General features: G+C 45.2%; 1 protein-coding gene across 2 annotated transcripts in view; it reads left to right on the top strand.

Annotated features, from left to right (window-relative positions):
- TAFA5 (TAFA chemokine like family member 5) overlaps window positions 1-6,737 on the top strand; it is a 199,751-nt gene extending 193,014 nt beyond the window's left edge. For both annotated transcript variants that reach the window (XM_084803224.1, XM_084803225.1), the window contains exon 4: window positions 4,651-6,737. In XM_084803224.1, the coding sequence (XP_084659350.1) occupies window positions 4,651-4,659 (9 nt within the window). In that variant the 3' untranslated portion in view covers window positions 4,660-6,737. The remainder of the gene's footprint in view (window positions 1-4,650) is intronic.
- Window positions 6,738-23,215: the final 16,478 nt, after the last annotated feature.

The following is a 23,215-nucleotide window of genomic DNA, read 5'->3' as shown; positions in this document are numbered from 1 at the left end:
AGGGCCGGAACTCACACAAGGCAGGAACTTCGAGGCAGGAACTAAAGCAGAGGCCATAGAGGGTGCTGTTTACTGGCTTGCCCCCAATGGCTTGCTTAGCCTGCTTCTTTTTATACAACCAAGAGCCACCTGCCTAGGGATGACACCACCCAAGATGGACTGAACATTCCCATACCAACCATTAATTAAGAAAATGTCCCCCACAGGCCAGTTTGATGGAGGCATTTTCTCAGCTGAAGTTCACTCTTCCCGGTTGACTTCAGCTTGTGTCAGGATGACAAAAATACAACCAACACAAAGGTCAGGACAAGAGCAAGGAGTAGCAGGGATAAAACAGGAAGTGCAGAATCAGAAATACTCCTGTTTGCAAAGAGCACGATCCTAAGTGTAGAGGATTCTGAGGACTCCACGAGGAAACTTTCAGTCCTGATAAACACTTTTCAGCCAAGTAAGACACAAAAATCAACATACAGAGTTCAGTGTTCTTTCTATATGGCAATAACAAACGTGCTGAGGGAAAAAAAAATCAAGAAAACATTCACTTTCACAGTAGCTTTAAGAATATGTGGGAATAACATTGATCAAGGAAGTGGGAGAGAACTGAAATAATAGCATCTTGACACTGGACAGTGAAGAAGAAAGTTTAAGACACAAGAAGATGAAAAGACTGCCCAGGCTCCTCCATGGACAAATGACCCATTTTTTAAAATCATGTAAATAGCCACATAACCAAAAACAGTCCACAGATTTAGTACAGTCCCCATTATTAAGGCAGTTGTCACAAGAAATAGAGAAAACAAATGCTAAGATCCACACGGAAGCACAAACTATGGCAGCTCAAGCCACCCTAAGCAGAAACAAAACAAAACAAAACAAAACCATCCTGAGGTTATCACAAGACCTGGCCTCTAGTATGCTACAGAGCCATAGAGATGAAACAGTATGTAGACCATCATGTAATGGAGAGCCCGGAAATAAGCCCACAGCACTTGATTATAAACAAAAGCTACCAGGAGTGTGCATTAGAAAGAAGACAGCCTTTTCAACAAAGAGCGCTGGAAAGAATGGATACTTACATGTGGAAGAGTGCACTAAAGATTTTGATCACAGTAGTGTGCATTGGGGTGGGATGGGTTTGTTGAGTATAGACCAGACTTATGAGTGGGAACCTGTAAGGGACAAGGGTCTATGTGGCTGTCACCCCAGTGCCCAGTGACAGCGGTCAAAGAAGCAGTTGTCGCATCCAGGGTGCAGAAGGAAAACCACAGTAGACCCAAAGTGGCATCATCCTCATGTCCATTACATAACGTGTCATTGTTATGAGATGTGCTCCTGGCTCCCTCTACAATAGTGACTGGACTTAGGGCCACAGCCTGTGTCCAGCAAGCCAGGCTCAGCCTCCTGTAACTCAATAAGCCAATTTAAACAGTCCAATTAACTGTGAAAAGTGGAGGAGGGGAGGAAAAGATTGATTTATTCAATGTGACTACATTGAGAAAAGAGATGCAATGACCTCCCCAGATCCGCACTCAGGGTCCTTAAGTGAGGTGAGGGTTTTAGTAGAGGGCAGCATTAGGCATTTCTAAGCAGTGTCGGTCAACATGTGGTCCCACTCAACCTTGACCCATCATTGTCTCTTCGGTGAGGTGGCCTGACAAGTTGTAAATCTCCAGTGTGATGAAATGCCCACCTCTGTCTGGCTCAGGCTTTATGCTTTCTCTTTTCCCAGCACAAGAGTATTGTTCCCCAGATTCATGGGGATCATTGTTGGAATAGTGGGACAGCCAAAGTGAGAACAGCAAACATCCCTTTGGAATATCTCCAGCTCTGCCAGGCTAGTGCTTCAGGGCACAGCAGAGCCTCGGAAGGTGAGAGAGCCTTAGAATCCCAGTCAGCAGCCAAGGTTAGCAGCTGACCCAGATGAGACCACACAGGCTGGCCAGGGAGTGAGGAAAGAAAGGACCCATTGGGCTTAACAGGGGATCCCACGAGAATGTCCACTCAGGACCTGTGGCAACAGGTCTGTGCAGATGTGATGGAACCCAGGCCCTCCAGGCAAAGTATACTTCCATACCTAGCATATCCACTTGAGTTGTGAAAGGGAAGCAGAGACAGGGCCCTGTCAGCCTGAGGCTGAGACCACAGCCACCGGCCTCAAGAAGACCTGGACAGTTCCCTGTGGTTGGAGCCAGCCCTGTCCAGCTGCCCTCAAATTCTAGCCCGAGAAAGGTAACAGCCGTCACACACAGCAGCCACAGGCAAGTGCTTAGTGTGGTGTGGCCAGCAGGGATATCCCTCAGGGTGGGTGTGAGGCCGCCTGTGGGCTGTGTCCCAGCAGATCCATGCTCAGGGACAACCCTACTAACCAGTGAGTAGCATGGACAGAAAAGAGCTTCTGTGTTCCTGAAAAGGGTTACCACAGTCAGCCATGTCCTAACAGGCATTAGGCTTTGGGTGCAAGAAGGAGATCATGCCGTGCTAAGCATGGCTGCTTTGGCCCCTCACTATGAAGACACTTCTTGGTGCTAGCACCATGGGAGGGGCTTACAGTGGAATAAGATGAAAAAGAATCAGCTAGGGTGTGTGTGTGTGTGTGTGTGTGTGTGTGTGTGTGTGTGTGTGTGTGTGTGTGTGTGTGTGTGTAGGGGGAGGGGATCCTGTCCTACAGCACAGATGGAGTCATGCTAAGACCTTCCTCATTGTCCTTTCTAGAAAGATCAGAGACTGTTGCTCCAGAACAGTGGTGGGAGAGCGGCCCCCGAGAACACATCCGGGAAGGGTGAATTTTTGATAATTCAACAATATGGTTTATTTTTTCCTTCCAAGGAGATGTCGCCGAATAACAAATGTGTATGGTTTTCAGCTGTTGGTTTTCCTCTGTTTGCAGACAGCCCCCCCCCCCTTATCATATCTAACAGTCACCCTCCAAAATGTGCTGCAGACACAGACCATAGATCCCTCCCCGGCTCATGACAATATGACAGTAGTGGGGGAGGGGTGAGCACTGCCGAAGCCTACACCAAGCCTGCCGAGCCACGGTGGCAGGCAAGATGGTTTGGCATGAGTCGCCCTCTGCTTGCTACGGTGTGAGTGCTATGTGAGCTGTTCTTACATTCACTGTCAGTGATATTGATGAGAAGATGTGAGATGCACTCCCCCCTACCCCCACCCCGAGTGTTTGGTAAATGCATGAAGATTCAAAGGACAGTCTCCACCTACGCACTTGCCAGGCCTGTGGAATATGGCTGCCACCATCGACCCATCGTCTCCTTGATGCTTCCTACCATGGCACGTGGCCTGGAGAAGCCACTCAGCAGCCAGACCTCACTCTATATGTACATACCGGTGGGGGGGGGGCGGTTGGGGGCGGTTGCCCATGTCAGAAGGATCGCATGTTCTGGAATTGTGGTGCCTTAGTTTCCAGACACCTCATCAGGGTGGCAGAGCTGGGGTTGTTACTGGCAGTGTTAAGAGTCTTGGCTTGAGATCTGGAAGCCCCAACAAGAAAGGCCCATCATCCGTCCTAATATAGTGGAGACTAGCAGTGGTGAAAAGCAGAGAAAGGCAGATTTATTTCACGTGGACACACTGGAGGGAGGACTCAGAGGTCTGGTGACCCCTAAGTCTGTAGGCTACGGAATGAGGATTAGATGTAGAGGGTAAGAGAGAGAAGCATAACAAACAAAGCAGTTTGGTCAAGGTGTGGTCTCTCTCATTGTCTCAGCTCAGGCCTCTCTCTTTTTTTTTTTTCCTCAAAAATTTTTTATTTTATTTATTTAATCACTTGAAAGCCCAATCCCAGCCCCCCTCCCTTCATCTCCTCACAACCTCCCCCATTCTATCCTCTCCTCCTCCTCCTCCTCCTCCTCCTCCTCCTCCTCCTCCTCCTCCTCCTCTTCAGAGAAGGGGAGATCTCTACAGGGTACCGACCCACCCTGGCACAAGTCACGGGAGGAATAAGGGTATCTTCTCCCACTGAAGCCAGACAAGGCAGCACAGCTAGGGGCAAGGGATTCCAAAGGCAGGGAACAGAGTCAGAGACAGCCCCTCTTCCCGTTGTCAGGAGACTGCAAGGTGGTCTGCGAAGCTGTCACAATTACATGAGTGCTCTCCCTAGGAGACAAGCTTCTCCCGTGGCTGGCACCAACCTTCCTTCCACCCCACCGTTCTCTTCTGCCACCACAGGACTCCCGGAGATAGTTTAATTCTCTAAGGTAGGTTGTCTCTGTCTGAGAGCTGAAGGGTGGGGCGAGGTATCTCCTCTCCTGCCAGAGCTGTTAAAGGGATCAGAGGTGAAGTGCCTGCCTCCTGTGCCAGTGCGAGGCAAACGCTAAGTATGCGGATTTATGCCAGGCACCTTTAGGAAACAAAGGAGGACCTAGCCCAGCTCTGACCAGCAGAGGCTGGAGAGTGTACAGAGGTTCCTCTGGGTCCCCAGCAGAGGGCAGCCTCCCCTGGGACACAGAGTGGTGCTTCTGGGGCCTATGCAGAGCATCCCTTCTCCCCAGCCATCGAGGTCTGCAATCTTGGGCTCACTTCCAGAATTTTAACTTGCCTGTGATGGGCAAGAGGGAAGGTATGTGTCAGGGACACGATTTCTGGGTGGTTCCAGTAGGAGGCGGCTGACAGCTCTCTGTCTTTGCTCCTCAGGTCTCCTGACAATCGCAGCCCCTGCGGTGCCCCGTAGGAGTGGCCATCGCCCTCTGGAGATTCTACACCTCAGCCACAGTTCTCCATCCTGCGCGGACACCGCCTGTTCTCCTCCTCCGTCCACCCACGGTTTCCCAGAGGCCTAACAAGGACAGCTCAATTCCTCCTCGGAGCTCTGAGCTCAAGTCTGTCCTACTGAACCCAGGAGGCCGGGGACTCAGACACACATGTCGGGGGTGGTGCCAGGAATCAGCAATACCTGGTGTGTAGAGCCTGGCTGCGCCCACCCTCGCTGCCCGCTTGCTTTCTGGAGTTGAAGGACGAGAACAAGAAGAAAGGCTGCAGCCCAGCCAGCTGAGCCACGACGCAAGGTCCGGGGACTGCCAAGTGCAGAAGCCACCACTTCCTCTGTCCCAGACTGTCTGAATCGCTTTTATTTTCTTATACTTTCAGTACACTCAATAGACCAAAGAGCAAATCTATTTTAACGTGGACGCATCCCTGCTGCCAAGAGTTCCCGGGTTTGATTGTGGGGCAGGGGAGGGCACAGTGGCAGACATGCTGGTGGTCCAGGCAGCATGGAGAGGGCATCCGAGGCCAAGACCCCCGCCCCACGAACACTGCAGCGTGCCCTAGGAGGATGGCTTTGCCCAGAAGGACACCACCGTGGTACACCTGCAGGACCCAGCCGGGGTGTGGCCGGCGACGGCCCCCAGCGGACAGCAAGGGCCCCGGACACAGACCCTTTGCCCCTGTGCTTAGACCAACTCTATCGTACTAAAATCACTTTCTGTTTTAACCAGTTAGACATGCCTCTTCCACAGCTCCATTTTTGATAGTTGGATAATCCACCATTTGCCAAGAGCATGCTGGGTCTCCCGTGACTGCTATCTCATCTGAAACACCATTTAGCTCCAGAAAGCAAATTAAAGAAAACTGAAGTAACCCTGTTTGAAAGAGATCATTAAATGTATTTTGCAAAAGCCTAAAGTTATATATTTAACAGTTTTTATATGTTGTATATTTGTAGAAAATCCTATTTAACATTTGACGGCAGGTCTGACCATCCCGAGAGTTGTGCCCAGGCCCCCTGTGATGCTGAAGACTCTAGGGGAGGCCATGGAGGGCCTCAGTGCAGGCATGGAGGGGCAGAGCTGTGGGTGAGGTGTATAGGACCCTGCCTGTCCTAGGAAGCTGAGTCTCTCTTTGCATTGGTTCAGTCTGGTAGCTCACGTCCCCCTGTGAGTCTATGTGTTGGTAAACATTGCGTGTACAATGTTTTGGTCATGCCTCCTCTGATGGATTTTGGTCCCTCTCTCTCTCTCTCTCTCAACCCCTTTTACCATCAGTAGCTCTTGAGTCCATGTTCGGCCAACTTGCCCTTCCAAAATGAGTGTCCCCCTTCTTTCTCCAAGGTCTCCACATTGAGAGACTGAGACAGCAGGGGTGGAGGGGTGGCTGGGGAGCAGAGTCACTGTTCTTGGTTGCCCTACACTATGGGGCCAGAGGCCAGCACGTAAGGGACAGACACAGTCCTCATTTGTTTTCCTGAGTTCTGCTACGAGTATACTACCTACACGTTCAATTAACATGACTATCATGCTAGTAATATGCTACTAAAGGAAAATGTTTTTAAAAAAAATGTATTTAACTCCAGTATATAGATGTTGTTCCAGCAACCATAGGCTAAAGATAGGAAAGGAAGCCCATTCCTGTGAGGCCCACCCCCCACCCCCTTCTCTCGTGCAGAGGGATGAGCGTCCTAGGCAGTGAGATGAGGCTGACATGAGGGCTACTCATCAGAGGAGGTGGTCAGGCAAGGCCACTGTGCCCGTGATGCCAGACTCCAGTGTCCTGTCTTGCAGGGGCTCAGCAGAGCAGGAGGTCTCACCTCACCACTGAACCTCAACATCCGCACTACCTCTCCTTGGCTGTTTCCTTTGAAAGCTAGCATAGACACCTCCGAGGGCAGAGACCGGGAGATTTAAGATGTTGCAGCATATTTTCCCCCTTGTTTTACAGTATCCAATTTTGTGTTGATTCAGCTAAATTATGAAAATAAAGAAAAAAAAGTCCTTTGATAAGCATGGCTTTTGTTCCCTGGCCGTGGTGTCCTGGGAGAGGGGAATAGTTTCTGTGGCTGGTGGGGACAGTAGGCAGGCACCACGCACTGGGTCCTTCCTAGTCATAGCACCTGAGGCGAACACTGTCACCAGCTCCTCTTTGCAGCACCATCTGGGAGTTGAGCGCCAAGGGTTTCTTGGTCTCGCAGCAGCAGGCTCTAAAGCCACCCCTGGTATGTACTCAGGGTTTCTATATTATATGATAGTCCTGCTCAGCTGTGCTTAGCATCCCTGGGATAAGTCCCTGACCACCCCCCTAGAGGCAAGGACAAGGGTATCTGTTCATTAAAGACATAATCTTCTGCTTTACTTCACCCCTCTGGTCCAGAGACAACCAGAGGCCCAAGAGAAGACAGACTACTATATGTATCTACCTGTCTTCCAGTTCTTGTGGCCTATAATAGCCCCCCGAGATCATATGCCAGCCCCTATTTATCAAATATCAACTTCAAATAGCTGTGTATGTTGGTGGACTATATGCATGATAGTCTGTTAGGTGGGCTACGGGCTTTATTCCAAAAAGACTCCGTTGATCTTCAAAGTGACTGGTAGACAGCGCCAGACTGTCTTTAAGGATCTGGCTTGTGCAGTGGATGAGAAGGAAATACAAGGTGACCTTGCATCAGCCTCAGGAGCACCCCGAAAAGAAACAACCCTGTTCCTTGTCAGGTGAGGTCTGAATGTCTACACCAAGAAGAGCCAGCCTAGCCTCAGGCTCCTTCACAAAGGTATGCTGTAGTGAGCTGCCCTGGAATATGGCAGTCAAAGCATAGTTGGGATGGGACAGTGGGACCAACAGCAGGGTCCCCTTTTCCATCCTCTAACCCACATGTGGTACGGCATTATTTCTAAAAAGATGTCTATTCATCCCAAATAGGGAACTGGCATAGACCAAAATAATAATACCACAAAAGTCCTACTGGAAGTATCAATAAGTTTATTAAGGGTTTGAGGAGATGGGTGAGGGGTTACTGACAGGTACATAGCCAACTCAAAGGCAATTGCATCACCCACAACCACACCCAGCAAGGGTGACAACTTGAGAAAGAGAGAAGCCTGTGATTAAAGGTGTCCTTTGAAGGCAAGGGATGGCCTAGCTAAAATGACCTAAGGGAACAGCCACTGACACCCAGAGAGAGCTCTGCCCCTCTCTCCTGCAGTATCTAGTTTTCTCTGCCTCCTGCTGGACATCTTGACATCCAGAGGGAGCCCTGAGCTGCCCTTGAGCTTGAGAGGTGGGTAGGCAGATAGGACTTGCTCCTCTTAAACCTGTCCCTAGCATGGAGATACTCCAGACCTTGGGGGATCTAGGGCTCCAGCCAATAGAAGAGATAGGCTTCTGTACTTCACTTGGCAGCACTGTCTATAGATTCTTCCCTCCTACATATCTGAGCTGATGATGGGTATCCTCCAGCTGGGCCAGCCAGGCAGTGAGCAGAAAGTGGGAAAAGTAGATAGGGAAGGATAGACTGGGCTTAGAGTGGCGTAGCCATGCACCATCTTGTGGTATTGAAGAACCAGATTAGAGGGGCATCTGTGTTGCTCCACAAAAAAACCAGTGCCTTGGGATCTTGGGACAGTGACCTATCATCGCCCTAACACATGTTCAGCCATCCCCACGTCAGGGCTCTGCCTCAGTTCCTGTCCCTATGCCCACCAGTCTCAGAATGCATACCAGTCAACTCTCCAGCAGCAGGTATATAGGAAGGGGCACAGGATCTGATCCCTTCTCACTCCTAGCCAGGTACCTGCCATGGAGATAGGACATTACCCAGACCCACCCACCTAACGAACCCCTCTCTGATCAGAACTGATGTTGGTGCTCCCTCAAACCTGGGGCAATCATCACATTGTCATCTTCTCAGAGCTCCTGTGTGCTGGCTCCATGCCATGAGGCCTGGTCTCTCTGTGGCCCCACATACCATCATCTAGAAGTTTCTACCTCTAGGGACATGCTGCTTCCTAAATATATTTCATTTCTTTGTTTGTGCCTGCGGTCATGGAATTACTTTGAAGTAATAACCACATTTGTTTTCTGCTTTTAAGAATATCATTCGTTTATTCCCTCCACCAATGCTTCGGGGAGGAAATTTATCTCCGTCACTGGTCGTGGGTAGCCATTGGCCCCGTGAAGCTGAGGCAGCCTTCGGTGGCTCAGCTGAAGCTCCTGCCTGTCTTCCTTGGGCTTTTCTCTGAGAAGACTCTGCCAGGACAAAAGCAGTCAGAAGATCCGATGTCTATCTTGGACACAGACCAGTCCTACTTCAAAAGAGCCCAGTGACTCTAAGGAGGAACATGGACCTTAGAAGTGAGTATTAAAGAAAAAGTATTTGGATTTCCGTTAATCAAGACCAGAAAGGAAATATTTGCTCAAGGCCCTGATAGCAGGAGCCCAGACCAGAGACACAGGCAGAGAACCTCAGTGAAGCTCTGCACACAGCAGGTGGCAAGGCTTTCTGGCCACTGAGCTGAGTGAGAGGCTAAGCAGAAGGAAGAGGCCACATGGGGAACATGAATAGCAGAGTCCCTGAGGAAGGCACAGAGAGCCATGCCAGGGGGAGCAGAGCATGGTCAGAGCTGTAGGGTCCCCAGTTACACCAAGCTCTGGAATGCTGGGACCTGGACACACACTAGTATAGGTCTCTGATGGGCAGAAGGAGACCCTAAGTCTGAGTCAAGCATGGTCAAGGGGTGTCTTTGTCATCAACTTCTTTGGACACAGCCATGAAGCCTCCAATAACTCCACGGTCACCATCTTGAGCTGTGGAGAGGAGAGTGCTCTGAGAAGTGAGGGAACTCATGTGACGTGAGGAAGTCAGGGATCCCCTTAAGTGACTCCCCTAGTTCACAGTGTAGGGGGTTCCCCTGGAGAGAGAGGCTGAGAAGGACACTCTGTGAGAAGGACACTCTGAGAAGCTGCCTTCCTATGTGACTGTAGTTTGTGTCATGTGACAAAACAACAAAACAAAAACTAACCATAGCAACTCAATTAGGCACACGCATAGGCAGAAGTTCGCTCCACCAGAGCGAGGGATGCCTCTGTTTTCCAAATTAACCTTGAAATAGTTATTTGGTGGTGTGAGGTTTATTTGCCTGCATGTGTCTGTTTCTTTGTCTCTTTCTCTCTGCCCATCTGTCTTCCTGTCTCCCTGTCTGTCTGCCACCCTTCTCTTGCCCACCACTCGTGTGTGTGCATGTGTGTGTGTGTGTGTGTGTGTGTGTGTGTGTGTGTGTGTGTGTGTGTGTGCCTGCATGTATGTGTAGATACCTGTCTTATGTGTAAGCCTTGCGGGAGGCAACAAGGCTCTGTACTCTCTAGCTCAGAAGTGAAGGGAAAAAAAAGTTCAAGTTAGCCCAGATGCAAGAAGATGGAGGAGGAACGACAGGCCAGCATGGTGACTTTATTGGTTACTGCAGTGCTGAGAGCAGGACTGGTTGGAGATACTGTGGGAATATCCTCTTCCCTTTCTATCCCTGGAAACTGGTGGCCTCCAGGAGAATCCAGCAGGTGAGGGACAAAGATGCTGTGGCCATGTGATGCTCAGGAAAGGCCTTCATCAGAGATGTTTAGGACATATGTGGCAAGGTTGGGGTTCTGAGGGAAACAGCGAGGACAAAAAAACCCTGGGTCAAGGCTCACAGTATTTAAAGAACAGTCAGGGGACCTGCAAGGACAGGAAGCCCGCCTTAGAGTTCTGGCCTTGACACTGTGGACAGTGGGGGCCCGTGCCACTCAGCGGAGGCTGTAGTGATCCTATCCCAGGAGCATAACTGATTTTTCCTGAACCTTGGAGAGTTTGCAGACCCCACTTGATGGCAAAATGGTATATGACAGAGATGAGGCTGTCTTGCTTCTAGTAACAAGCATCCCATTGGCTTGTGAGCCCTACATGATCTTTGTGGGGGAAGCCGAATGCCACTGTGCTTCCCTACAAGTGGCTTGCCAGTGTCAGCAGCAATTCTGAGTCACAGGGTCACTGTTAAACTCTTTCATCGGCATGATTCCCACTGTCACCAGACTGGTTTGCCATAACCAGGGCTCCGGAATGAAGACAGGCCTGGGGACAGAAGAACCTAGGCTAGATGCTGTGTCATGGATATGAACTTGGACCAGGGTCAAGTTTTAGGGGTCACATACAACCACATCTTAATGTATCCCTATGCAATATTGACAGAATCTGCACGGCATCCTGACTACCCCCAAGTGTTGAGTGTAAAGTTTGGCACTGTAAGTATTTCTCCAAGTAGAGCCATGTCTGAATTGGCTCCTCTATAGCCTATTCTGGGTCTATAGCTGCACCTGTCCTAAAGCAGTGTCCCCATCCCAGGTCAGTCAGGACCACCCAGCCCCTCGGGGAATCTAGCATCATTTTCCAAAGAGTGGAGTGGCCAACTACTGCCTCTTCCCCTCCTCTGTGATCAATGAGGCTGTGTTCTATAGGTGGGGTGTGCGTTCTTGCTGTGTAACGCCTTAGCAGAGACACATGGAGATAGCCCAAGGGGGGTTAGGCCAAACAGAAGGAACACCTCCAGGCTCTTGTATCCATTTTCTGATTCCACATTAAAAAAAAAAAATCCTGTCCTGCCTTAAGTGAAAAGGCTCCGTGAGAAAGCCACTCCCCTCCTGATACAGGCCAACCAAGGTCACTGGCAGGGTTGCAAGTCAATGGTGCAGATCGGGGTGGTTGTAGCCCCCATAATGCCTAGGATCCAAGGCCTTGCTACTGAAGGTACACAAGTAGAAGCCAGAAGCCTATGTGAGTCGCCCCACCTTGTGCGTGCACTCAGCAGGAGACTCTGGTTAGTGATATTTTGTGAGGTCCTGAACCCTGACTGAAAGCACAGATTTCAGGTGTCAGGATGATATACACATGTACATATACATATATACATGCCGTGCACTCATATACACATGCATACATATACACATTTGTATCATACACATGCATATTCACACACACATGTACACACATGTACAAACACACACACTGGGTGCTGTCGGTGGCAATGGCTGTGTTGACTTGTCAAATTGTGGTAGTCACACTAAGAAGCCTTCACTCTAAATCTCACGTATGGACAGAACAAAAGGCAAGCCACAGAGAAGCTACTGCGAAGTTCTGGGTGAAGAAAGACTCCCCTTATGTGCAATGAGGATTAATTAGTTTATGTTCAGCCTGTATTTTCTGGAAGGTTCCACGGTGCATGTGTCACGAGACAACTTAACATCAGTTGTAGATCATGTAGCATACCCGCACCATCCTGGACACTAGTAGCATGGACCTAATTAGGCCCACCAGGAGAAAAGGCATGCCCACAGGCCAAAATTCCTGCACTCTTAGAAAGAGGCTTTAGGTTGTTGGATTGCTAGAGCCAAGTGCATCAGCCCACACTTCCTTGTGCAACCTACACTGCCTCTGAGTTTGTCCCCAAGACTTCTGGCTAGGCCGACAGCTGTGAGTTTGCTGCTGCATCGAGGTAGGAACAGTTGGCTGCGTGACTCTGCCCACTCATGATACCTTCAAAGAGACCATGCTGGGGCCCCAACTGCACAAAGAGAAGAAGGGAACACAGAAGGAGGCCTCCCACCCTAGAACCCAGCTAGCTAAGATTATGAGACACCAGGCAAGCCCAGGGAATGCTGGCTGTGTGTATGGTACTGACTTTCCATGGCCAGACAGCAATAGCATAGCTTGAAAGTCCTGATAGAGATAAAAAGCAAAATGTCCCAATTTAAACATCTATATCTTGTTAATATATACCTTTAAATGAGTGTGAAGTGGAGATACTTACAGATGGAAAGAATGCACATCCCCCAGATGCTCTCCTCAGTAAACCCAAAAGGATGGAGCTGTAAAGACATCCCCTGACCCCAGAAGAACTCTGGATAAAGAGGGTCAGATGGCCATGAAGATACAGAGGGAAGATGAAGCGGCCAGGGTTGATTCTTCCTACAGGCAATAATTAGAGTCCAAACACAGTTATACATGAAAGACACTGGAAAAAAAAGAGAGAGAGAGAGAGAGAGGCAGAAATTGAACAGAACGGCTCTGAAGGGAGGCGTTTGCATCTGGCAAGGACCACAGCTTTGCAGCTGCTTGCCTAAGCCAGCTCCTTAGAACCCCACCTACAGTGAAAGGCACAGCCCTGCCAGCAGAGGTGGCAACAGCTCTGAGCAATGGAACAGCAGGAAAAGCTAGAAGGACATTTGTAAGCTCAGAGCACAAATGGACTGAGATCTACAGGCTTAAAGAAACGTTACCCAAATCCCTTGCTGACCACTAATGACATGTATGTGTGGCAGGCCAGCAGATGAAGGCAGAGAGAGCACAGGAAATGGTTGGTTATGTTTACAAAAGTCCTGTGTCTCTGGCTGAGCTTGCTCTCCTACCTATGCAGTCCTTGTGTCGGAGGATGGCACTTCCGCTTTGAAGAAGGGGATGTAGTGGAAGAGACGGCCTAAGAAGCAAGCCTCCAAAAGGTGGGTGAGCCTCAAATTTAGGCATGAGCACTGACCAAGTACCCTCAGCAAAGCCAAAGATATTTCAGAGCAACACCCACGACATGTGACTTATAGTGGCAAGTTTCATGCCAGCATCTTTTAGACAGGCAAAGACTCAGGAAACTGGAGAGCTAGGTAGATGGCCGAAATGACAAAGTATTTTGCCATGCAAGCATGAAGACCCAAGTTTAAACCACCAGCAACCATGTAAAAGAAAAGCTGGGGGAACAATTCATGCCTGCAGTTCCGATAGTAAGGGGAGCAGAGGCAGGAGCATACCTGGGGCTTTCTGGCTAAATGAGAGAGCACTAAGATCAGTGAGAGACCCTGTCTCAAATAATAATAATAATAATAATAATAATAATAATAATAATAATAATAATAATAGTAATAATAATAATAATAACAATAATAATAATGTTGAAAGCAACTGAGAATATCAGCCTCTGCCCTCTGTGTGCACACACCCCTATGCAATCACACAAACATGTAGACACAAAACAAAACCTTGCTGAAAATCAAGAAAGAAGCCAAGCATAGAAACTAACCAGAGATGGGCTTTTGTTGGCTTTCACAAAGGTTTCAGAGTTATGGCACTGTGAGTTATTCATATGCATAGACAATATAAATTAGTCCAAATAATTAAGAGAGAAGGTTGTATTGATGAGTGAATAGGTGGAATTTCAGTAGAGGGTAAAAATAATGCACCGAGAGCACATAGCACACACACACACACACACACACACACACACACACACACACACAGGATAGTTGTTCTAGAGGTGAAAAAGATAATATCAGAAAAGAAATGGAAATAATTACCAGATGGCTCAACAGCAGATTGAAGGGAACAGAAAAGGAACCAGTGAACCTAAGACAGATCAATAAAAATGGCTTCATCTGAGAAACTGATAGAAAAATGATTGAAGAAAAATTTGAAAGTTTCAGAGACCTTTGGGCCCACACCGAGAAGTCCAACCTGTAATCAGAGCTCCAGAAAAATGTGGTATGGAGGAAAAAGATTTAAAGAAATCATGGCTCAAATCCTCCAGCCTTAGGCAGGAGAGTAACAAACAGATCTATTCAGAGCCACTCCCAAAGAAGAAAAAAAATCAGAAAACCAAGTCAGGTAAGAGAGCCAGCTTCGAAGATGAGGATGAAGATAAATTCTCAAAAATAGCAAGAAAGAAATGACACGTTTCATAGATGGGCAATGGTGAGATTAATGGTTCCACATCCAAAGTGCAGGAGGCCAGGAACACTGAGACTTACAGTGTTGACAGAGAAAAATACCTGCCAGCCAAAAAGTATATCCAGAAAAATTAATCTTCAAAAATAGAGATGAAATAAAAGCCTTACCAGGCAAACAAAGCTGATAAAATCATGGCCAGAGGGTCCCCACTGCATGAGAAGCTGAATTATTAAATATGCATGCATGTGTATATATAATCTCATAATTTATTTAGAGTATGCTTGGCCATTTAAAATAAAAAATTATATTATTATATTCTTGTGTTTAAAGTGTTTAGAAATTACATATATGCATACTGATAAGAGGGTAGGTAATGAAATATAAAAATACTGTCTTAAATTGTTATTTTTTTTTTCAGAAATAATTTTAATCTTAGATTGGGATGGCATGCTGTGATTTGTAGCACTAGAAAATAATTCCAAAATTTTTATTTGACCACAGAATTAAAGTAACATGCTTAAAATGTTTTATGACCACAAAAGAAGACAGAAAAGAATAAGGTGATTAGGGATGGGGTGGAACATGGGGTAATAGGAATTTGGGGGTACCAAAGAAATAGAGGTACACGTATGTCCAACTGACCAATAAACCCGTTAACCCAATAAAAAACACAAAGATCTGGAAAAAGCTACGTGGAGACCTACATTCCTCCAGCCTTAGAAAAAGTCTAGTTAGAGGGGGTACTGGGACATGGGTGACGTGAAAGGAGCAGAGGGATAGACATGGGATCAAAGGCTTAAGTGGGGATGGGGAGACTGGGGTGTGGGAAGGGTAGCAGGGGTGTTGGTTGTGACTCAGGATACGTGAAGAAGCTATATGGAAGCCTACTCATTTGTAATCTAATTAAAAATGTATGCATACATCTATTATGAAGAAAGAATGAGTTTGAGAGGGCAGTGCTGCTCCCAGAAGGCACAGGTTATTAAATGAAAGTATCAATGTCAGGCATAGGATAAGTTCCAATGATTCATGATTAGGGAGACCCAAGGTGCACCTGAAACAACACAGGCTACTGCCATTGTTCTTGGTTGCCCACCACAACTAAGTGATAAGACCCTCATTACTCAAGGTACCATTCACTTTGTATGCAGGACATAGAGGAAAAAAAAATGATCTCTACAGTCTGGGAAACTTCCTCCCTACTGGCTAGCTTCCACAGTGGCAGAAGGTGCTTTGCAGGTTGATGGGGGGGGGGGGAGACATCAGTGTCTTACCCAGTACTAGACCTTGCATACTGTAACAAACACTGCCCTGCTGTCAAGATGCGCCCACTTGTGCAATAGTGACATGACGGTTATGAGGGTAACCAGCTGCTTCCTGACTGGATAGGAAACCTGCTCCACAGGGGAGATTTTGTGCTTGGTGCTGTAAGCCTAGTCAAGAGTTTAATGGCTGGAGATCATAGGCCATAGGGAGCTGTAGGAGGAACATACCATTATTATTTCATTAAATGACCATGCTGTCGAACTGCATTCTAAACATTTATGTTTGTACCCATAGGTTTGTGTTGCTCTCAGCTTCGGGCACAGGAGATTCTTTTTGCAGTGTGTAGTGCTTAAAGTAGAGATATGTAACTGGTCACAGTGCTGAGGGAAAATGGCTCTCAGTACCAAGCTGTGCATGGCTCCAATTATCTAAAGCATGGGGAACTTGGTAAAAAAAGAAGGGGGCGGCAAAAAAAAATGTGAGCATAAAAAAGAATGTGAAGAAGAGCAGTGAAATGTTGACATCAGGATAGGATGCAGCTGTCACACTCGTGAGCTTACAGCAGCTGTAGTTACCTGCAAAAGTCCGGCACAAGTTCAAGCCTGTCAAATAATGGATAGAGAACAGGTTCTTAATAGAGGGATGATGTCAATTTATTGCTAGCTGAATGAGGGAGACTCAACCTGCTTTGGGGACGTGAACTCTGGTAAGCTGCTTTTACACTATTATGCACAGCCATATGCATATAGATAGATCCTGCTGATAATATATAATAGACAACAAGGGATATTATTAGTAATAAAATGTAAAATAAAATAAAAAGAGGGCATGAAGCTGAGAGGGAGATGAGCAGACACTGTGGGTAGTTGGAGGAGGAGGATGGTAGATGATTAACAGACATTAATTACATAAATGTATGAAACTTTCAAAGAATAAAAAATATTAGGAAAAATAAAATGTTTTAAAATCGATTGTAACAAATTAAATATAATTTTTAAAAGAAGAAAAAGAAGTTTAAGCCTAAGAAAATTTATTAAAGTTTTTTGCGTCTAAATGACAAAAAAAGCATAATTTATTGAAATCTATGCATAAAAACGAAAGAAAAGAGATTTTACAGGATTGGAAATGGAACTTGACTAAGGATGGCTATTCCTGTATCAGAAAAACAGACTTCAAAACAAAAACTATTGAACAGGACAAAGGCCTCCACACAATGATGAAGGAATCCATTAGATGTGGAGCTCTAACAGCTGTGACTGCACCCGAGGCAGGAGCATCAATCTTGACAGAGCTAGAATGCGCAAACAGCTCTCACATGGCAACAGTGGTCTCCAGTACCCCAACTCCCACTGATGGAGAGGTTGTGTAGACAGAAAATTAACCAACAAAAAATTCAAAGTGAAATTGAATGCAGAACAAGGCACCTAGCACGTGTGTGAGACACTGCAGCCAACTACTGCAGAGTATATTCTTTTCAGGGTCATGTGGAACAGTCCCTCCATCATAAAACAGATAATAAGTCATAGAACAAGCCTCAAATAATCAAGAAAATAAACATCATATGTATTTTTTTGACTGCAATGGAATAAATCCAAAATCAACAACATAATACAATTTGGGAATTACACAAACAGGTAGGCAAACAAAGTCACTGAATGAACTCTGCATCATTGACTGAATTAAAGGGAAATTAAGCGATTCTCAAAACATGTGACAATGGAGAGATAGTTCCAAAGTGTGTGGGACACAATCAAATCAGAACTCAGAAGAGACGGGTAGTAATGAACACCTGCTTCGGAAACATGGAAAGATTTCAAATAACCTAATCATTCATTTCAAGGACCTAGACAAGTAAGAACAATCAAAACTCCAAATTAGTTAGAGGAAAGAAATGATGAACATTAGAGGAGATTTACCCCCAAAACAGTGGAAGGTATTTTTTTAAATAACATTTTGAGATACACTAACCAGACAGGGGAAGAAAGAAGAGGGTAGGGGCAGAGGGAGAGAAATAATGAGATGAAAATAAAACAGAAGGTTGGCAAGTGATGCCTTGGGAAAACCATCATCCTTGGAAAGGGAAAATGTCCCTCACAGGCTCAGGTTGAAGGCCGCGTCCCTCAGCTGATGGCACTATTGAGAAGTGAGTGCATCAGGGCTTTAACACCATCTTGGGGTTCATGGGAGAGGGCATAGTCAGATGTAAGGAAAGAGACCACTATGGGTGAATCTCAACTTTGCTCTCTTCCTCTTTCTGTTATCTGGCTCAATGAGGTGAGCAGCCTCCTGGTTTATGTGTCTCCCACCATGACTTTCCATTTTACTTCAGGCATGCAGGAACCATGGAATAAAACTCCAGACAGCATGAACTAAGTCAAAACTTCCCTGTTTGCCTCACAGGTGTTTTGACAGAAAGGATTATTGGCTGTTATGAACAACTACACAATAAATTGAAAACGTACAAGAAAGGGATAAAATCCTCTACATATATAACCTACAAGAATTGAACCATGGAGATACAAAATGTTAAATAGAGGAGTAATATATAATAAAGTCAAAACAATAACAAATTCTCTCAACAAAGCCATGATCCAGAAAGCTTTATTGCCAAAATCTGTTAAGTCTATCTTTTTAATATAATTTGTCTGTTCTTGTTCATTTGTTGGGTGAGTTGGTTGATGGATCTGTTGGTTGTCTGGGACTAGTTTTTTGCTCAGTAGTTCAGACAGTCTTGGAACTATCCATGTAGCCAAGACAGGTCTTAATTTGCATTAAGTCTCCTAACTCTGTCTTTCTCAGTATTCCCAAGACTATTATACATGTACTCCATTCCCTTTAAAGATTCTCTGTAGGAAGAAAGGAAAGCAACAAAACTCATTGAAACCCATTCTGTAATGTCAGAATTACCTTGATACCAAAAGCAGAAAATTATACAACAAAAGAAGCATTATCTACAACATCCCTAATGATCATACATGTAAAAGTTCATAGCTAAACACTAGAAAAGTATGTTACAGCTCACTAGAAAGATCATCCACCATGATCCCAGTAGATTTACCCCCAGAGATGCAAAGATGGTTCAATATCCACACACCAATGAGTGTGATTCCTCATACCAACAGAATGAATGATAAAAGTCACATTATCATCTCACTACATATAAAAGGTGCATTTGATAAAAATCCAACGTCCCTTCATGATTTAAAGAATTGGACAGATTAGGTACAGAAGAATTGTTTCTAACAATGAAGGGTAGAGATGTCAAACAAACCACCATCAACACCATGCTGGAAACGGAAAACAATCACCCAAAGCTGGATCCAAGATAAGGCTGACTAGCACCATTGCACTTACTCAGCAGTGCGCCAAGACTAATCTAGAACAGCTGGACAAGTGGGACGAGCCAAAGGCATGCAAATAGAAGGAAGGAAATCAAATTATGCCTTGTTTGCAGATGCTAGAATTCCATATATAGAAAACCTAAGGACTCCATTTAAATGTGGTTAAAATTTGTATCTTGGCCTTTAAGGCTAAGATCAAAGTATAAAAGACAAATAGAATGGACAAATGAGTTTAGGAAAGCTGGGAGATGCAAATTCAACATTCAAATACCAGTAGCATGTGTAATAAACTTCCTGAAGAAAAACTACGAAGCAAATCTCTTTAGCAGTTCAATAGAAGAAAAACTACCTAGGAATAAATTTAATTAAAGAAATTAAAGCCCTTGCCAGTGATTGTTACCAAACGTTGATTAAGGAAACCAAAGAAGGCCCATCAAAAGGAGAATGTGCCCTATTCATGGATGGGGAAAATTCATGGTAAAATGCTCAGACTCCTCAAAGTGACTTAGAGACTCTTTAAAACCCCCATTGAAACAGCAATAACACTCTTCACAGAACTGTAAAAAGCAATCTAAAAATTCAAATGGCAGTACAAAAGATCCAGAATAGCTAAGGCAATCTTGAACAAAATAATAGAGTACTAGCAGACAGCCCCTCACCCATGAATATATGGCTGGCGCGAAAGTAACTCAGTGAATTATTTGAAAAAAGGACATGGAATTGGGAAGGTGTGAGGAGGTGGGGCTTGGATCTAGGAAGATCTAGGAAGAATTGAGTGAGGAATGAGGATAAATATAATCTAAATACATGGTATGCATGTATGAAATTCTCAAAGAATTAATAAAAACATAGCAAAAAAAATTTAAAGCTATAGACATCAAGATGTACTATAGAGCACAGTAACCAAACAGTAACAACACAAAACACAACACAGGCATGCAGGTCAGTGGAACTGAATAGAGGGCCAAGAAACAAACCCTTGTACCTACAGCCAACTGGTCCATTACCACAGTCCCAAAGCACACAGTGGAATAAAGACTACCCCTGTAATTTGACAAGCTTTATTCATTTTTATTTTATATGTATCATTTTTGCATGTGTGTATGCCTATGTAGGGCATGCATGCTGTGCCAGAAAGGCCAGAGGAGGGCGTTGGATCTCCCGGCATTAGAGAAATAGGTTAAAGTTTGGGAAGAAAGCTTTGCAAATGTTTCATCCAATAATTAATTAAAATGCAAAATCTGTAAAGAATTTTTAAGAGCTTCTGAGCAGACATCTCTTAATGTGAGGGAAATGATGAACAAACAAATGGGAAAGAAACTCAGAGTTGTCAGCCATGGAGAAATGCAAATCAGAGCCCAAGGGTGAATGGCCAGCATCCAAAAGAGCAAAGGAGAAAAGGAAATGGCGTCAAGTGTATGGACAAAGAAGAACCTGAGTATGCTGTTGGCAGATATAAGCAAGAGCAGGAAATATGAGAGGGCAGGAGGGGTCAAGGAGGGAATACTGCAACTTTGGACTATGACAACTGGGATGGTGAATCTTGGTTGTCGCTTGACCTGCTCAGGAAGAGGAAATCTCAAATAAGGAAATGTCTCCCTCAGATTAGCTTGTCAGTATGTCCACGGGGCATTTTCTGGATTCCTAATTGATGTGGGAGGGCACAGTCCATTGTAGGCAGTGCCATGCCTGGGAATATGGTACTGGGCTGAATTCAAAAGCAAAGTTAGCAAGTCACGGAAAACAAGCCGCTCAGCATGGCCTCTGCCTCACTTCCTGGGCCGTTGGCTTCCTGCCTTGACTTCCCTCAAGGACAGATTATCATCTATAATGCTCTCTTTTCTCCCCAAACTACTTTTGCCAACGTGTTTACCTCAGCAACAGAAAAGAAAAAAACTAGGGGAGAAACCAAACAGGAAAAAGGACATTGCAGCTTCCACAGCACACTGGGTCCAAGTGGAAGGTGCTAGTGGGTTATGTTTTGGTGACAGATGCTCTCCTGTGTACATAACACAAAGTCCCACATATACACCCCCACACAAAATAAAATAAATTTGATAAATATATAATAAATTTAAGCAAATTATACGTCACAATGTCAGGGGCAGTGTTTTGTATGGAACACTTTGAGGGGGAAAAACATGTTGGCTGTTCAAATGCTCTCTCCTTATACAACCTCTGTCCAGTTTCTCTATAAATTACTGAAAGATGCAAAAATATACTGAGTGTGACATTGACCATTTCTATGTACCCTTTATAGCTTTCCTTGGTGCTTATAAATAGCTACACGTTTAGATAGTTCTTTAAAATTCTTCATGCTTTCCCTGGTCTCTTATTGAGCTGTAAAGCATCAAGTAGACACGAAAACGTCTTCGTTTGTGGGATGTATCTTACTGTAGTTTCCCAGTGTCTGTGCCAAACACCAAAGTTCCCTTTATTGCTAGTGGACAGATTTATTTTATTTTTACTCTTCTTCTAGAAAGCTTAACCCTTTTTAACATTTATTATTATGCTTAATGTATGTGCACACGTGTGTGCGGGTGCCTGATGAGCCCGGAAAAGGGCACTAGGCCCCTTAGAACTGGAGTTAAAGGCTACCAAGAAGAGACTTGATACCCTATGAGCATATACAGGGGGAGGAGGTCCCCCTCAGTCACAGTCATAGGGGAGGGGAGTACAGGGAAAGCAGGAGGGAGGGAGGAATGGGAGGATACAAGGGATGGGATAACAATTGAAACGTAATATGAGTACATTAATAAAATATTTTTTAAAATAAAAAAAATTTTTTAAAAGAACCACAAAAAAAGGTCATTATGAATGACCTGAGGGGGTGTGGGGAATTGAATTCAGGTCCTCTGCAGGAGCAGCAAATGCTCTTAACCACTGAGCTGTAGCTCCTTCATGCCTATTTGTAGATCTGTCATTGGAATTTTTTGTGGCTGTTTTTTTGTTGTTATTGTTGTTTTATTTTTTGTATATTCCTCTGCATTGCTCTGCTCTTAGCATTTTTAAAACGATTCGATGCATACACTTTTACCCTCTGGCTTGGAACTCTGCACGTCTGCACAGCACTTTAGCTGCCGTTCTGTGGGTGAGGGTGCACATTGCCGTATCTCAATCTACTCTGCATTGACACTGTGCTCTGTGTGTGGAATCTAGGAAGCCCCTCCCCTTTCACCATGGCATTATATTCTATCTTTACACGGACTTCTTCAAACGCTGAAAAGCCCCCGAGACAATGCAATCAACCTCACTTTATCTCGTTAGACACATTCATTTCAAAGGAAAACAGTTCTTTTTCTGTTTACCCAAGTATTCATCTCTTCTGGCAATCTTTACCTGTTCCTGGGGAATCTGAGTTCTCATCCGGCTGGATCTCACCATGGCCCAGAGGCTGCCTCTGAGCTCCTCCTCGCTTCTCTCCTGGAGGTCTCCTGGCAACAAATGCTCCTGTTTTCTTTTATCAGAAAATGAGGATGCCTTGCCTTTGTTCCTGAAGGATTTTTAGATGGTTTTGTTGTTCTCTCTCTCTCTCTCTCTCTCTCTCTCTCTCTCTCTCTCTCTCTCTCTCTCTCTCTCTCTCTCTCTCTCTCTCTCTTTCTCTCTGCACTTTTAGGATGGGAGACACGTTTTTCCACACTCTGCTGCTCCTGAAAGGGCGGCGGTGTACCTGCTGACCTGCTCTCTCCTACTCTGACATGCCATTTATCTCTCGCTAACCTCAATGATTATTCTTCATCTTTGCTTACCCAAAGTTGTATTTGATATGACTACACATAGATATTTTTTAAAAATCTTTTTGCAATTCTTGCATCAATAAATTTATGTATTTTACCAAATATGAGTTGTGGTTTCTGGATATTAAAATCCCATTTTCTGTCCTGATTACTCTTTACCCTTTTAACTTAAAAAATGACATTTTATCTATTTTCTTAATTTCTATTTGTCTTGACTATTTCTTCTGTCATCTCCTATCCAGTCATGTGTGTTTCCTTTTTTGTATTTTTCTGACCTAAAGTTTATGCTTTAAAAAAGATTTTTAAATTATGTGTTTGTGTGTATGTATGTGTGTGTTGTATACATGTACATATAGTACTTGCTTGTGGAGTCTAGAAATGGATGGTAGACACCCTGAAGCTCCAGC

This window comes from Acomys minous (genome assembly GCF_964271855.1).
Source record: "Acomys minous genome assembly, chromosome: 12".
Lineage (NCBI taxonomy): Eukaryota > Metazoa > Chordata > Mammalia > Rodentia > Muridae > Acomys > Acomys minous.
The sequence above is the reverse complement of the archived record's forward strand: the minus strand, read 5'-3'. Positions and strand labels throughout refer to the sequence as shown.